The sequence below is a fragment of the Diceros bicornis genome, chromosome 4, assembly GCF_020826845.1.
Source record: "Diceros bicornis minor isolate mBicDic1 chromosome 4, mDicBic1.mat.cur, whole genome shotgun sequence".
Classification (NCBI taxonomy): Eukaryota; Metazoa; Chordata; class Mammalia; order Perissodactyla; family Rhinocerotidae; genus Diceros; species Diceros bicornis.
The window spans coordinates 49,477,113-49,492,923 of NC_080743.1; the positions used below are offsets into that span (position 1 = coordinate 49,477,113).

At 40.2% G+C, this 15,811-nt stretch overlaps 1 protein-coding gene across 1 annotated transcript in view; it reads right to left on the reverse strand.

Moving 5' to 3' along the window:
• Positions 1-1,673: 1,673 nt before the first annotated feature.
• Positions 1,674-15,811, reverse strand: part of VTCN1 (V-set domain containing T cell activation inhibitor 1) — a 40,948-nt gene continuing 26,810 nt past the window's right edge. Inside the window, exons 5-7 of the mRNA XM_058536165.1 lie at positions 9,907-10,254; positions 6,775-7,053; positions 1,674-1,819 (exon numbers count right to left, since the gene is read on the reverse strand). Coding sequence (XP_058392148.1) covers positions 1,695-1,819; positions 6,775-7,053; positions 9,907-10,254 — 752 coding nt within the window. The 3' untranslated portion in view covers positions 1,674-1,694. The remainder of the gene's footprint in view (positions 1,820-6,774; positions 7,054-9,906; positions 10,255-15,811) is intronic.

Genomic DNA, 15,811 nt, shown 5'->3' on the forward strand with positions numbered 1-15,811 from the left:
CAAGCAGATGAGATTGGGCACGTTCAGAGTGGTATGGCTGTAGACTCGCAGAGTAAACAGGAACTGAGAGATGAACCATGGGCAGGCTCCTGGGTAGAAGTAGAAAGATGGTTTCTGCCTGAGTTCCCAACCAGGGAATGTATGTGACCTAAAATGTCATTATCAGTTATAATGTGTGTCACAAGTAATGATCTATTTTATTAGTGATCATTAATAATAATGATCATTTATTTTAAAAAATTGATTTGATTTAAGGTTATCGCTCTATAGTTCTAGGGAGAAAAAGATGGAGCTGCAGCTAAATGGGTAACAGTATATAACGCTATGTGTACTGCATGTGAACGTCATGGTTACATGTATGTCATGGCTTTTAAAAAAAGGCTGCAAATTACTGCTCTAAGGGAATACTAGATAAAGATGAATAAGCTATACTTTATAGGTCAGATGATCTAGTTGCAGGATATTAAAAACTCATTTACAGTGTTATGGGGAATCAAGGAAAGAAGAAAGGGTTCCTTCTTCTACTAACGAGATCCTTAAGGGATAGTTTCCTCCACTGACAACTGTTGAGGTTGGAAATGATGGGAACTGGCAGGTTTCCTTACAAAAAAATATATTTTTGCGCTGCACAGTAGTAAGTGTTTAGAGAACAGTAAAAAGAATGAAAAGCAAATCAACAGATCTTTGCCTGCCCTTGAGGACTTAACAGTCGAGGAAAAGAATGTATGTGCCTTAGAGAGTGTAAGCTATCATAAATTATACATACATGCCCAGGGGATGTGAAATGAAAGGACCATCAGGAAAGGGGGCTATAAGCTAGGAAGCACTTTATTGAAATGGGTGAAGGAAATGTGGATCTGAATTGCCATAGAGTAGAGGAGATTTCCGGGAAGGGGCAGTGAGAGAGGGAGCAAGGCCAGACAACAGTAGTAGGTAGTTGAGAGAAGCAGGAAGCTCAGGGAGAGAAACTGTTAGAGAGCTATGACTGCACAGCAGAGGATTTTAACTTTGAATATAGTGGTGTCCAAAGAGTCACTTCAGGTTCCAGAGCAAAGGAACGCTGTGGTGAAAACAGTGTTTCAATCATTTTGTTCTGGCACCTTGTTTCCTATCACCTGAAGTGGGGAGAGGAAGGAGCAAGTACAAAGTTTTAGAACTAGTCTGGGTGTGAGATGATGCAGGCTGGATTAGGGTCAATCTGAGAGACAACACATGAAAATGCTGTAGGGCTTAGTAACAAATTGACATGAAGGACGGGGGGGACAAAAATAGCTCTAAGGTTGTGAGCCTGGACACGTGGTGGTGATGCCACTGAGTAATGTGGTAGATCTTCATAAATAACAGTGAAATCCAGAGAGGGCTAAACATCTCTTTCTCTTCAATAAGATGTTTTTGCCTTCATAGGTATGAAAAGGTGTTTATATTTACACAAATATTTAAATTGCATAGAGTTGTTTTTCCTATAAGTCTGTCAATGAAGTCTATATGCTTTGTTAAGTTAACAAATGCTTACCTTTCAAAATACCAGTGGAAATAGTGCCAACTGCCCTGGCATTAAGTGTTTCTCTCTGAGGCTGATGCTAGAGGCTGCTGGACTCTTGTTAGCATACACAGAACGGATCCCCCACACCATTTGTGATTCAGCTCACCTGTCATATCAATGACTTTGCATGTTTCTGTGTGGCCAAGGCATATTATTTTGGCATCAGGTAAAGGGAGAGAGGCAGGAATATCCAGGTGATGGCAAAGAAAGAGGAGACACACAGGGAAGCCTTTGAGTTCAGCAGCTGTAGGTGACTCCGCCTTTTAATCTCAGAGTCTGTAAAGGGAGAGAAAACAGTTCAGGGTTATAGAGGAAAAGCTGGATATCTTCTTCATATGGCTTGCTAGCAAAGAAAAGTACCTGAAATACAGAACAAGTTGTTCCTAATGCAACTTGTACCCCAATTTGGGGCCAATGTTGTACCTCATTCTCCACCTTACTGTCACTGGCTTAAAAGCAGAGCTTTCCCTTTCTTCAGAGGAAGTTCCATTCTGTGGTCCACTCCAGTGAGCACTCAGCCAAATGAATAACCATACCAATAGGAGATTGTTATTACTTACCAAATAAAGAAGAGGCTAAACAAACAGCCATGGCCAGTCCTTGGTTTCAGACACATTTTTACCCGTAGGGAGTGACTTTTACGTGTTCTGTGTCATTCACTTTTGTCATACTACTACAAATTGATGAGAAAGCAGTGTTCTCATTTTGAAGTAGAGAAATGTAGAAGTGAAGGAGTGAAATTACTCTTCTTTTACTCTATTCCCTCCCCAGCCAATCCAGTCTCAACTCATTTCAGCTCTGACACCTACTAGTTGTGTGACTTTAGGCAAGTTGCTCAATCTGTACATGCCTCAGTTTCTTCATCTATAAAAAAGAGCTAAAATAATAATAATCTACTTCATAGGGTTCTTATGGGGATTAATAAGTTAATACATGTAAAGCACTTAGAACAGAGCCTGGCACAATAGTAAGCACTCAATAAGTATTATAAAAACAATAGTAACCTCACTCAAGCCTAATAAGCATTACTCCCATTAAATTGATCGTTTCCAAATCCACCTCCTTAGCCTGAACTCTGTCCTGAGTTCCACGTCGGGATTTACAGTTGCTACTGTATATGTCAGTTAAAAACATAATTGTTCAGTAAATATTTTTGAGCACCTACTGTTGAGGTTCAAAGGACTCCGATAAATAACACCCTCTTCCCCAACTGAGTTCTCAACCAATTAAAGAGTAAGACAAAAAGTGAGGCAACTGGAAGACCAAAATATCACCTTTATTACTGATAAATTTGATAATAAAGGACGAAACTTTGTCTGCAGGCAAGTGGTCTGCAGCCCAGACTTCACCAGCGACAGGTGGCACCAGACTAGGGCAGGCTTCCTCCTGCAAGGGCAAGATTCTACCCCTGAAAAACTGATGGCTTGGAGGAGCAGAGTAGAATGTATACTTCCTGAGGGTTAGCTAGAGAGAAAAGGAAAAATAAGGAGCTGAGCTACTTGTGTTCAGCTTCTCCTACTAAACTCACCAATCAGATAAATTAATTCCTCCTTTTCTGGGGAGGAGTGAAAGAGAGGAGAAGAGAGAGGAGTGAAGGGTTACATTGGTGGGGATTCCTTCTTGTGGAAGGAAATACATGGAATAGGGATGAAGCATTCTCCCTAAAACTTATTGTATGCTGGGAAATGTGCTAAGCACTGGACATCTCTTCCTATGTACACAGTGGGCACTTTCAACTCAACATCTCTAAAACCCTCATCTTCTTTCCAAACATGTTGCTTCTCCTATGTTTTCATTTTTTGTTGGTAGCATTACTAACCTCCTAAACAACCTGGGTAGAAATATCAGACCCATTTTGACTTGTTCTTTCTCTTGTCTTTCACATTTGTGTCACCAAGTCCTGTAAATTATTTTCTTCATTAACTTTAGATTCTTTCCCCTTTTCTTCCCATGGCCACTGCCCCAGTTAAGGGCCTCATAATTTCTCCACTGGACCATTGACATAGGTTCCTGACTTCATACCTTTCTATTCTATCAAAACCATTCTTCTCCTTCAAAACCCAGATTGAACTCTGTCTCATCTACTGAGCCACTACAGTCATAATTAACAACTTTTCCGCTAGGCACCATATCTACATGTGATTAACTTCTCTTATGACAATTGTGCTATTCATTTCAGTATTTCATGGGACTTAAAATTTGCTTTGTACCTATTTGGTGCACAATACATACGTGTTGAATGAATGACCAAAGTTAGCAGTATAGTCATAGAACACAGGATATAAACCCCTTGGCCTCATAAAATTGTTTAAAAACGTGTATAGAGTACCTACTTTGTGTATGGCAAGAAGGAATTATGTTATTTTCTTAATTTTGAGCTATATCCTGTTACCAAAAGTTGTATTTAGTCCTACTATTGATTAATGGAACACTTGTTCTGATGTATCCAATAAGCATGTATGGCAAAAGAATCTGCTCAATGAATAAAAGGTATGCTCAATCTCTTTGGTTTGTCCAGTTATTGCCCCTTCTATTAGAAGACACTGGTTATACAGGAGGCTTTTTATTGAGATCTGAACTGAGATACTGTTGTTAACACCTATTGTTTTAAATGCCCACTGCTTCATTCCCCCTTTCTCTTCTGGGAAGGCCTTCCATTAGGTACCACCTCATTAGTCTAGGTGTGGGCAACTGACCCAAGTTGAGCCTTTCTGGGAATGTAGAATATAAGTGAGGGATTGAGGTTCGGTCTGGTTACTCTCTTGAGTGAAAGAGACTTTTAAAGGTAGGAGTTCTTGGTAACCACATTCTGCCCTATAGACTGAAACAAGAGAGTAAATAAGAGAGTAAAGAGAGAATGAAGAAGAAATGAGAAACAGAGAATCCCAATGGAATTTAAGTTCCTGGTTTCAGCTATTCCTGAAGCAAAATTGCACTTTCTGTCCTTGGTTCCACAAGACATCCTAATACTCTTTTAATAAATTCCCCTTTTAGCTCAAGCTTATTTGAGTTGGTTTTCTGTTACAGGTAACTAAGATCATTCTAACCAGTACAGTCACCAATTTGTTCCTCAGGATGGTGGAAGAACTCTCTCTTTCCATATGTATAATTTATTTTATTTTATATATTTATTTATATATATGTATCTTTATTTATTTTTTTGGTGAGGAAGATTAGCCCTGAGCTAATCTCCACTGCCAACCCTCCTCCTTTTCCTGAGGAAGATTGGCCCTGGGCTAACATCCATGCCCATCTTCCTCTACTTTATATGTGGGTCACCTGCCACAGCATGGCTTGATAAGTGGTGTGTAGGTCTGTGCCCAGGATCTGAACCTGCGAACCCTGGGCTGCCGAAGCGGAGCATGTGAACTTAACCACTACGCCACTGGGCAGGCCCCTATAATTTTTTTTTAAATTAGATACTTTTTTTTTTTATTGTGGTAAAAAACACATACCATAAAATTTATCATCTTAACCATTTTTCAGTGTATAGTTCAGTAGTGTTAAGTATATTCACATTGTTGTGAAACAGATCTCCAAAACTTTTTCATATTGCAAATCTCAAACTCTATATCCATTAAACAACAACTCCCCTTCCTTCTCCCTCCCACTTAGCTGCTGGTAACCACCATTTTACTTTCTGTTTCTATGAATTTGACTACTTTAGATACCTCACATAAGTGGAATTATGTAGTATTTGTCTTTCCATGACTGGCTTATTTCACTTAGCATAATATCCTGAAGGTTCATCCATGTTGTAGCATGTAAAAAGAGTTCCTTCCTTTATAAGGCTGAATAATATTCCATCATATATATATATATATATATATATATGTATATATGTATACCACATTTTGTTTATCCATTCATCTGTTGATAGACATTTGGGATTGCTTCTACCTTTTGGCTATTATGAATAATGTTGCTATGAACGTGAGTGTGTGTATATCAATTTGAGACCCTGCTTTCGATTCTTTTGGATATATACACAGAAATAGGATTGCTGGATCATATAGTAGTTCTATTATAATTTTTTGAAGAACTTCCATACTGTTTTCCATAGCAGTTGCACCATTTTACACTTTCACCAATGTGCACGAGGGTTCCAATTTCTCCACATCCTCACCAACACTGTTTTTTTTGATAGGAGCCATCCTAATGGCTTTGAGGTGATATTGTGTTTTTGATTTGCATTTCTCTGATGATTAGTGATGTTGAGCATCTTTTCATGTGTTTGTTGGCCATTCATATATCTTCTTCAGGGAAATGTCTATTGAATTCATCTGCCCATTTTTTAATTGGGTTGATTTTTTTGTTGTTGAGTTTTAGAAGTTCTTTATGTACTCTGGATATTAACATCTTATCAGATAAATGATCTGCAAATATTTTCTCCCATTTCATTGCCTTTTCATATATATAATTTTAAATAAAAAATAAGCCAATGAAAATATTTATTCAGTTAAATTCAGCAAACATATATAGGGTACTTACAATGTGCAAGGTATTCTGCCTGGTACTAGAGTTGATTTGACAGCAGTTTTCTTGACATACCCCTTTCTCTCCAGTTTGAATTCAATTTAGCCCCAGGAGGGATGGTCTTAAAAGTCATAATTCAGTCTGTGTATTTTCTTGACACTAGCTCAACTGTAGGTTTTGTATGCACTAAAGCACTGCAGGGAAACTAAGGTGCCAGTTCAATCTAGAGCTTTCAGGTTAATCCTGGACTAATATTAGTGGGTTCATGAGCCGGTCCCAGAAGGCTTGAATAAGACAAAGTCAGATTTTAAAACCTTTAGTCTTCAAATTGAAAGCCTTCTCAAAGGCGGGCTAGAACCAAACTAGTTTTGGGGGGCTTGGGATTTAGATCATCAGCTGAATATATCAAAGATGTCAAATAATTATCACTTCCCCGCTGCTTCATCAAAGCTGTCCTCCTGAGTTAGACAGGGCACAGAGTCCTAAACATTGCTTTCTAGGCAGCCACTCCCTATCAATGAGAAGGCATACAAAATGAAGCCTAATTGCCATCTTTGACCTATATGCCATAAATATTGCTTTGTGTTAGTCTTCTCCTTACATAATGTAATCCCAACTGGAATTGTCATCAAGCTCTCAAGGACTCTAGAGCTTTCTGTGCCCTGGTACATAATATATCTGATAAAGAAATTAGATTTTAATTTAGATTTGATTCTCACTCTAATAAACCCATACAAAAAGGTAGAGGAACTCACCTGTCACTTTGATATCCCCTGTGGCTTTGGCAATGTTGTTCTCAATCATACAGGAGTATGTGTTGTTGATCGTGACATTGTAGAGTACAGACACAACCTTCATGGTCACATTCTCAGAGTTCAGCTCAAAGCTGGTGTTGGAGACTTCTGAGAAGTTGGCTCCCTGGTCAACTTGGGATGCCCAGACCACTGTAGGCTGGGGGAACCATCGGGGAGCCTCACATCGTAAGCTCTCTGAGCTGGCATTATAATTCACATTCACCTCTGGGATGCTGAAGGCTGCAGAGTTGAAGGTCAAAAGGGGCAGATGTCAAGGTCAGACAGATAAGACAACGTAGACATTGAAGTGCTAAGTCTTAAAAATATAGTCATTTCCACCAATGAAGTGACTCAGTACTTCCCCGGTGGGCTGTCCATTTATGGCCCATTGTATTGTAGAAGCAAATAATGATTTGCCTGTAGTATTGCTACACATCACCACCCTTTGGCCAATATCACAAACTCTAAGGACCTAAGTTCTAGGTATAATTGTTACAACAGATGAATTTCTCTGAGTAAGAGGAGTTCCAGGGATCACAAAAAAGTTTATCCCTTAGGGAAATTGAGCATTTTCCCAGGCGCCTGTGGAGCCTCCTGGATTTTATGTATTTTTCTGCCTGGAGGATCAAGTTAGGGTGGGGAGGGAGAGGGAGGAGGAAGAAACAAACAGCATTCACATGTCAACCACAGAAATTCCATACCCAGGCCTTTGTCATCATGGGGATTTGGAGTTTGCTTGGGTGGAGACTGCCCAGCCCTGGTATTCAGGGATAGAGACTGGTATTTGTTTTGTTCTAAAATGATTCTCCTCACTGGAGAGGTCACTGCATTTTGAAAGACTAGATTCCTCCTCTATCTAGACAGAGAGACACTTGTGGAAAAATGTTAAGGCCTGGACTTTTGACTGTAAAATGCTTATTATGCCAAAATGGCAAGATACAATTTATTAATTTATTTAGCATCTTCCTTTTCCTGGGACTGTGCTGGTGCTGAGTGAGTGGTGAAAGGAAAGCCCTTGCTTTGTCCTTAAAGAGCCTGCTGTCTGGCAGGGGAGATGAGACTCGCTTGGAGCAAACAGGAAACAACTCCTGGGAGGTGATGTGGGAAACTGCATGCACATCACAATGATCCACCATTTATTGAGGATGTACCCTGTGCCAGGTACCGGATTCCAGACATTATTTCATTTGCTCCTCACAATAGTACTCGGGATATCTGCTATTATCCCCATTTTTAAAAATAAGCTTTTAATTTTTGAATAATTTTAGATTTACAGAAAAGTTGCAGAGATGGTACAGAGAGTTCTTGTATACTCCTCATCCAGTCTCCCCTAATATTAACATCTTAAATAACTATGGTGCATTTATCAAAATTGAGAAACCATCATTGGTACATTACTATTAACTAAACTCCAGACTTTATTTATATTTTACCAGTTTTTCCACTAATGTCCTTTTTCTTTCCCAGGATCCTATCCAAAATACCACATTGCATTTATTTGTCATGTCTTCTTAGGTTCCTCTGGTCTGTGACAGTTTCTCAATCTTTCCATGTTTTTCATGATCTTGACAATTTTGAGGAGTACTGGTCAGGTATTTTGTAGGATGCCCCTCTCTTGGAATTTGTCTGATGTTTTCCTCATGATTAGACTGAGGTTGTGGGTTTTGCAGAGGAAGAAGACTGTAGGATGTAAAGTGCCCTTCTCGTCATATCACACAAGAGAGTGAATGCTATCAACATGACTTATCACTGATAATGTTAACTTTGATCACCTGGCTGAGCCAGTGTTTGCCAGGTTTCTTTGGAAGCTGGACTTCACTAAGCCTAACACACCCTGAGTGTGGTGGTGGTGGGGAAGTACTAAGCTCCACCGCCTGGAGGGGGAGGACCTAAATACATTATTTGGAATTCATCTGTAAAGATTTGTTTCATCTCCCTCATATTTAAGTAAGTATGGACTCAACATACTTAGAGTTACAATTTAATGCTATATTGTTTATTTTTTTGTTCAAATTGTTCCAGCTTTGCCATTGGAAGCCCTTCGGTTGGCTCCAGTGTCCCTTTGACATGACTCTATTAATCCCCATTTTAAGATGAAGAAATTGAGGCTCAGCAAGGTTGCCTTGCCCAGGCCACTGTACTTGCCTAGGTCCGGCTCTAGATCTGTCTTCAAACCATTACATACACATGTTATGAGTTAGCCAAGAAAGGCCTGCACACACTAGCTTCGGCTAGGAGGCCTCAGGATATTTTCTGCCTGTCCTTCAAGCTCCTCTCCACTGCCAGAGTCTCCACAGGGGCTTTCTAATCGCTTTCCCCTCTATGCATTTGGATGTGATCTCTCTCTTCCTCTGAATCCCCAAATCACTCTATTTATATTTCTTGTAAAGAATTTGATACACTTTACCAATTATTATAGATATTTACATATTTTTCTTATTCCTGCCCCAACCGTCAACTCTATAAGCTCTAACTCTTTGAACTCTGCAACAGGAGGGACAATCATCTTTGTTTTCTTAATCATCTTTTTACTCTTCAGTATCTCTCTGACTCCCTTGTACATAAATTCAGAAAACGTGTTAAATTGAGTTGGTAAGGAAGGATGGATTTCATTGGGGGAGAATTAGTGAGTTTATAGGACAATATTGTTTTGATAAATTCCCTTTTAACTTCTCCTAAAATGGGTTCTGTTGTCATAAGTCCCTGGAGGTACTGATTGCAGACTTGAGCTAGGGCCTACTTAGGACAGAAAAGTCTCAGGCCTTATTACAGGCTTCTTTTACTAGCAATACCAGAGGCTACCATAAAAGAGACTACATTTATTTTGGCAAAATATTTCAGGGAATATACCTGAACATTCAGAAGAGACTAGAGTCCAGAACAAAAGATTTTAAGACCTAATATTGTATATAGTGGGCTACTTTTGGAGATGGTGTGGGTCTTGGACAGCAAGGATGGCTGCTAGCAGAATTTGGAGGGTCTTTGTCTGATACTGGTTCCTCATGAACATAAGATGGTATTTCATCAGCAATCCATGCTTTTAGCCTCAAATATCTTTTGGCGCTTTCTTTCCCTCTCTTCAAAAGAACTCACCTCCGGTTTTGTACTCAAGGTTAGCATTCCCCTTGCCTTTAGAAGTGATGATGTAACATTTGTAGGTGCCAGCATCTGCGAGTTGCACGTTTTTTAGCCTCAGAGAGGCATTGCCAACTATTACTTGATCAGCAAACACTGCTGTCCGGCCTCTGAACATTTCGTCCTGGTCTGACAGGTCATCTTTGCCTTCTTTGAACTCATGGACCAAGCCCATAACACCTTCCTTCAGCCACTGTATCACAATATCAGAAAGTTTGATGTCAGGTTCAAAAGTGCAGCTCAGGATTCCATCCTCTCCGATGTTCCCAGCTGAGGTGAGAGTAGTGACTGTGATAAAGTATCTCCCTGCAATTCAGGAAGCAAGGGTCAATGCCAAGGAAAGCTCTGGAACTTGTACAACCAACTCTTCATTACTAAAAGCCAAACTTCTTTATGGAGCCTTTTGTAATAAATTAGAAATATAGAAGAAAAGGAGAGGCATAAATAAGGAAGACATAAGGGGCCGGCCCAGTGGCGTAGTGGTTAAGTGCACGTGCTCCGCTTTGGTGGCCCAGGGTTTGCAGGTTCGGATCCCGGGTGCGGACCGATGCTGCTTGTCAAGCCATGCTGTGGTGGTGTCCCATATAAAGTAGAGGAAGATGGGCACGGATGTTAGCTCAGGGCTAATCTTCCTCACACACACAAAAAAAAGAAGATGTAAAAAGAATAGAAAGAACAGGAAGATGATAGTCTTGATATCTACAGCAGATCTGCCATACATGATAGCTTTTTGAGACCAAGCAACCCAAACCTTGAGAGGCAGCAAGAGGAGAACATATTAAACTTGGAATTTTTTTGTGTGTGTGTGAGGAAGACCAGCCCTGGTCTTCTATGCCCACATCTATGCCCATCTTCCTCTACTTTATATGGGACGCCGCCGCAGCATGACTTAACAAGCGGTGCGTCGGTGCGCGCCCAGGATCCGAACTGGCGGACCCCGGGCCCCTGCAGCAGAGGCGTGCACTTAACCACTTGTGCCACCAGGCTGGCCCCTGGACTTGGAATTTGAAGATGAGATTTCAAGTCCTAGCTTTGTCTCTTAATAGCCGTGTGACCTTGAATAAGTCATGTAACCTCTCTGGATCTCAGAAAAATGGAGGTAATGATATCTGTTTTATCTAACTTAAAGGGTTCTTGTGAGGATCAAAGAACCTCAAAGAACCTTGATTTGCAAACTGTAATTACACATTGTTATAAGGTATGGTTATTCTCAGTTAATCAGAAGTGGCACAGAGTGAAATCTCATGTTAACTAAATGTGGCTAGTAATTCTGAAGAATGCTAAATTCTAAAGTGCTGTTACTTTTATCTCTATTTGAATGATGAAGAAACTAAATAGAGAAGATAAGTGACTTGGTCAAGGTTATAGTGCTAGCTATAGCATAATGAAGAATGGTACTTAATTAAATTGATTTTTGGCCTAAGATAGAAGCCACCTCCACCTCTCCAAACATACCACCAGTAGAAATATTAATTATGGTGCCAGCCATGTCCACTGCCTCTTCCCCACTTGCCCAATAGATAGCCCACTCGGTCAGTGAAGGATTGACCAGCTGTTCTTTTCACACTGGAGGCTGCTGAATGGGGAGGCCTATAGGGGTGATTTAATTAACTAAGTCTTCTTGAGAAGCGCCTTCTGTGGTTTGGATGTGAAGCTAAGGAGAGGATGGTTCTTTGAGCCCAAGAGGAGAGCAGAGCAGACACAAAGAAGTGTGGAGCAGAGACCGTGACAGAGAAAGATGAAGAGAGCCTCCCATTCCTAGAGCTGTTTTAGATCCTGAGAGTTTTCAGGTCTAGTTCCTGTTCCAATCTCTGAGTATCCTTTAAATAAATACCTTATATTAAAATGGTCTGCACAAACTTCTCTTTCTTATGGCCAAAAAAGTCCAACACGATGGAGCATTTTTCAACTGGACTTCTTAGCTTCCTTGTTGAATACCTGCCTCTCATCCTTACCTCCATCTTATCTATTTTTACACACATTAATCTTATAGGTAGACCTTAAAGTATAATCTAAACATGTCAGTTTTCTAATCACTAATCTTCCATGGCTCCCAAAGGGTATGGAGAAAAGTTTAGACTAACCAGCATGGCCTTCAAAGCTAAATACTGCATGGCACATAGGAAATGCCCCATAGATATTAACTCTTATTGCTACCTTTTCAGCCTCATTTCCCACTACATCTTTTCATGGTCTGTACTGTCTATGTATATCAAGTGATTTACTGATTTTCTGCTTTCAAGGGAAAAATACCTAAGCAAAGCATACTTGCTATTTTTAAAATATAAGAGGTAGACATTATGAACATAAGGATATCCTTGGCATCTTGCCTCTTCCAGCCTATAAGGGATTGGAACTGCCCAACTGGCTCCTAGGCCTTTATAAAGTAGATGAAGGTTATGGACAAAGGACAAAACTGAAGAAGCTAAGCTAGATGGATTTATATTAGAAAGAACAGAGATCTATGGATGGAAGAAAAATTATAGGGAAAAAAGAGGCAGAGAAAACAAAGACGTGCACAGGCTGGGTTTGGAGAATGTTTTGGAGGCTTTGGAGTGTGGGAGGAGAGAGACTTTGGAGCAGTTGCTATGCATGGCTATTCATGTGGGAGATTTTGGAGAGAAATTATGAAAGAGAACAGTGTAAAATTTTGCCATGTAATATGAATGCAACACACCCCATCCCCTGCCATGGCATTTTCTTGAACACTGCTTTAAAGATTTAATTTGCTTTTAAATTATTTTTACTGGAGAGACTGATATCCAAGACATCCCAGGCTAGTACTCATTATACAATTATACTATGCATCTTCACACCCCTGTTCATCTTGCACCCACAATTTATAGTTCCTTCCTCTCCTTTATCAGCAGTTATCCAAATTCTACTTATATTCAAGACTGTTCAGATGGCAGCCCTCGCATGAAAACCTCTTTTGATCTGCTAAGACAAAATCAATAGGGTCTCTCTTTACTCTCCCTTAACACTTGCCTTTGCCTTTATTATAGCAGCTGTCTCCCTCTACCTAGTCTCTAGTCTGTCTCTGGCACTAATTTGTAAGATTTTCAAGGGCAGAAACTGTCTTAATCGTATGTGTTTAAGTCCTATAATGCTGTGTTGGTTAATTTTGTGTGTCAACATGACTGGGCCACAGGGTGCCCAGAAATTTGGCCAAACATTCTGGGTGTGTCTGTGAAGATGTTTCTGGATGAGATTAATATCTGAATCAGTAAACTGAGTAAAGCAGATCACCCTCCCTAATGTGAGTGGGCCTCATCCCATCGATTGAAGACCTGAATAGAACAAAAAGGCTGAGTAAGAGGAACTCCTGCTGCCTGACTGCTCTGAGCTGGGACATCAGTCTTTTCCTGCCTGCGAACTTGAACTGAAATATTGTCTTTTCTTGGGTCTTGAGCCTGCCAGCTTTCAGACACTATTGGCCCTCCTGGTTCTGAAGACTTCCGACTCAGCTTGCTGGAACTAAACCATCTGGGTCTTCAGCTTGCTGACTGTAGATCTTGGGACTTCTCAGCCTCCATAATCATGTGAGCCAATTCTTTCTAAATCTCTCTCTCTGCATACACACACACATTTTATTCATTCTGTTTTTCTGGAAAACCCTGACCAACAGAAATTTTGGTACCAAGAAATGGGGTACTGCTGTAATAAATACCTAAGCATGTGGAGGAAGCTTTGCAACTGGGTAATGGGTAGAGGCTGAAAGTGTTTCGAGGTGCATGCTAGAAATATGGATGTTAAGGGCGATTCTGGTGGGATCGCAGATGGAAATGAGGAATATGTTATTGGAAATTGGAGGAAAGGCAATCCTTGTTATAAAGTGGCAAAGAACTTGGCTGAACTGTGTTCTAGTGTTTTGTGGAATGTTGAACTTGTGAGTGATGGAACTGGATATTTAGCTGAGGAGATTTCTAAGCAAAGTGTTGAAAGAGCAGCATGGTTACTCCTGACTGCCTATAGTGAAATACGAGAAAGGAGAGAGATGAATTGAAGAAGGAATTGTTAAGTAAAAAGGAATCATAACTTAAAGATTTGGAAAATTCTCAGCCTATCTATATTGCAAAAAATGAGAAAGCTGTTCTGAAGAGACCACTAAGGGCGTGGGTGAACAACCATTTGATAAGGAGATCTCAGGTGCGACTTAGGAGCTTAATCAGCCACCTCAGTAGAAGCCAGGAATAGAGATGGGGTTATACCAGCAGAAACACTGAAATCTGGAGACAGAAAAACTAAAGGTGATAGAAAAAATGAAGGAAGGCTGGCAGACTTCTTAGATCCTAACAGACTGGACCATAGAGTTAATCAGCTATGAGCACTTGCTATTCTTCCAGAAAAGGGAAGAATAACCCCAAAGGTGATTCAGAGAAGATCAGGGCTGGCTCCTTGGTTTCAAAGGGTGAGGCTATTGCCTCTGTTTCAATAGGCCAGAGGCCCCACTTAGAGATGGGGCCACCTGGAGCCTGGGGGGACTTCCCAGTCTCTAGAACTGTGAGAAAATACATTTCTGTTGCTTAAGCTGCCCAATCTAAGATATTTTGTTATGGCAGCCTGAGCAGACTAAGACAAGTGCCTAGTGCTGTGCTTCTACAGAGGAAAATAATATTTGTTGAGCAAATGAATAAATGAATGAATGAATGGGAATCAGTAGAAATCAAGGCACTGTTTGAGATAATGGTTCTATCCAAAATGATTGTAGGAGAAAGGAACATTTGGCAGGATTACTGCATCTAAATTTTGGACAAATGTGAGCCTGTGAAAAAGAAGGCAATGAAAATACACAGAGATTCTCAATAAAATCGTGGGGGAAATGTAGCGATGTTAGAGCAAGGGTAAATTTGATTGTAGCTTATAAAGTGCCATTAAAGTTGAATTGAAAAATTATTTTCCAGAAAAAATACATGATTAGCACAGTTTATGGAGAGAATGAAATGGTAATGACATTTCTTAGTTCACTAATTGTGCTACCGAATTAATTTTAATGTGTTGGCCTTGAGCCCACAGGTGGAGAATTTGTTGAAATATCTCTTAGAGAACTTAATGATTAAAAGTAGGCAGCTGTGGAGTGCCCCAGGGACCTGCTGCAGGCTCTAACCTGTTTAAGGTTGCCTTAAAGATGTGGCAGATGGAAGGAGTATAATGTTGATTAAATCCCCCCTCCCTATATCAAATTAAGAGGAGAAATAAAGGCCAGTGAGAACTTAAAAAAACCCTAGGGATCTAATCATTGCTTTTCACCCAGAAAGCAATCAATAAATTCTTATTTGTTGGATGAATAAATGACGGTTAGAAGTGGTAAAATGAAATTTAATTTGCAAGTAACAGCCTATAAATATTGCTTCTCACAAAAAGAAATCTGTATTCAAACTTGCAAACAAATATTGGCTCAAAGAGCTATGTTCTAGGAAATAGTCAGACCTGATACGACTCTCCAGGCCTGTTAACCACCAGGGGTTCTTGTGTGATTTGGTGAGCCAAAGGGTAAAAAAGCTCTAGGAGATGGGTTAGAGGCAGCTATCTATTGATATAGAATTCTGTTAATTTAAACAGGCACAGAGTTAAAGGATTTCATTGGCCTCTAAGATTCCATCAAACCTCTTAAAAGTTGGAAGACCCAGCCACTTACTGAAGATGAATTCTGTAGCTCATGGGAGCTAATTACTCTCACAGCTCTGGTCCGCCTGGGGGTAAGAAGAGCTGTCAAAGGAGAGCAAGCTAAAATCTGAGCCATTCTGTTTTCACAAAGGACAAGCACTATTCAATTGCCCTCCATCGTAGGAGCAGGAATATCTTGGAAAAGGGGGTTACAGGTAACACAAGGCAAGGATTCTTTACAGAAATTATAATTCTG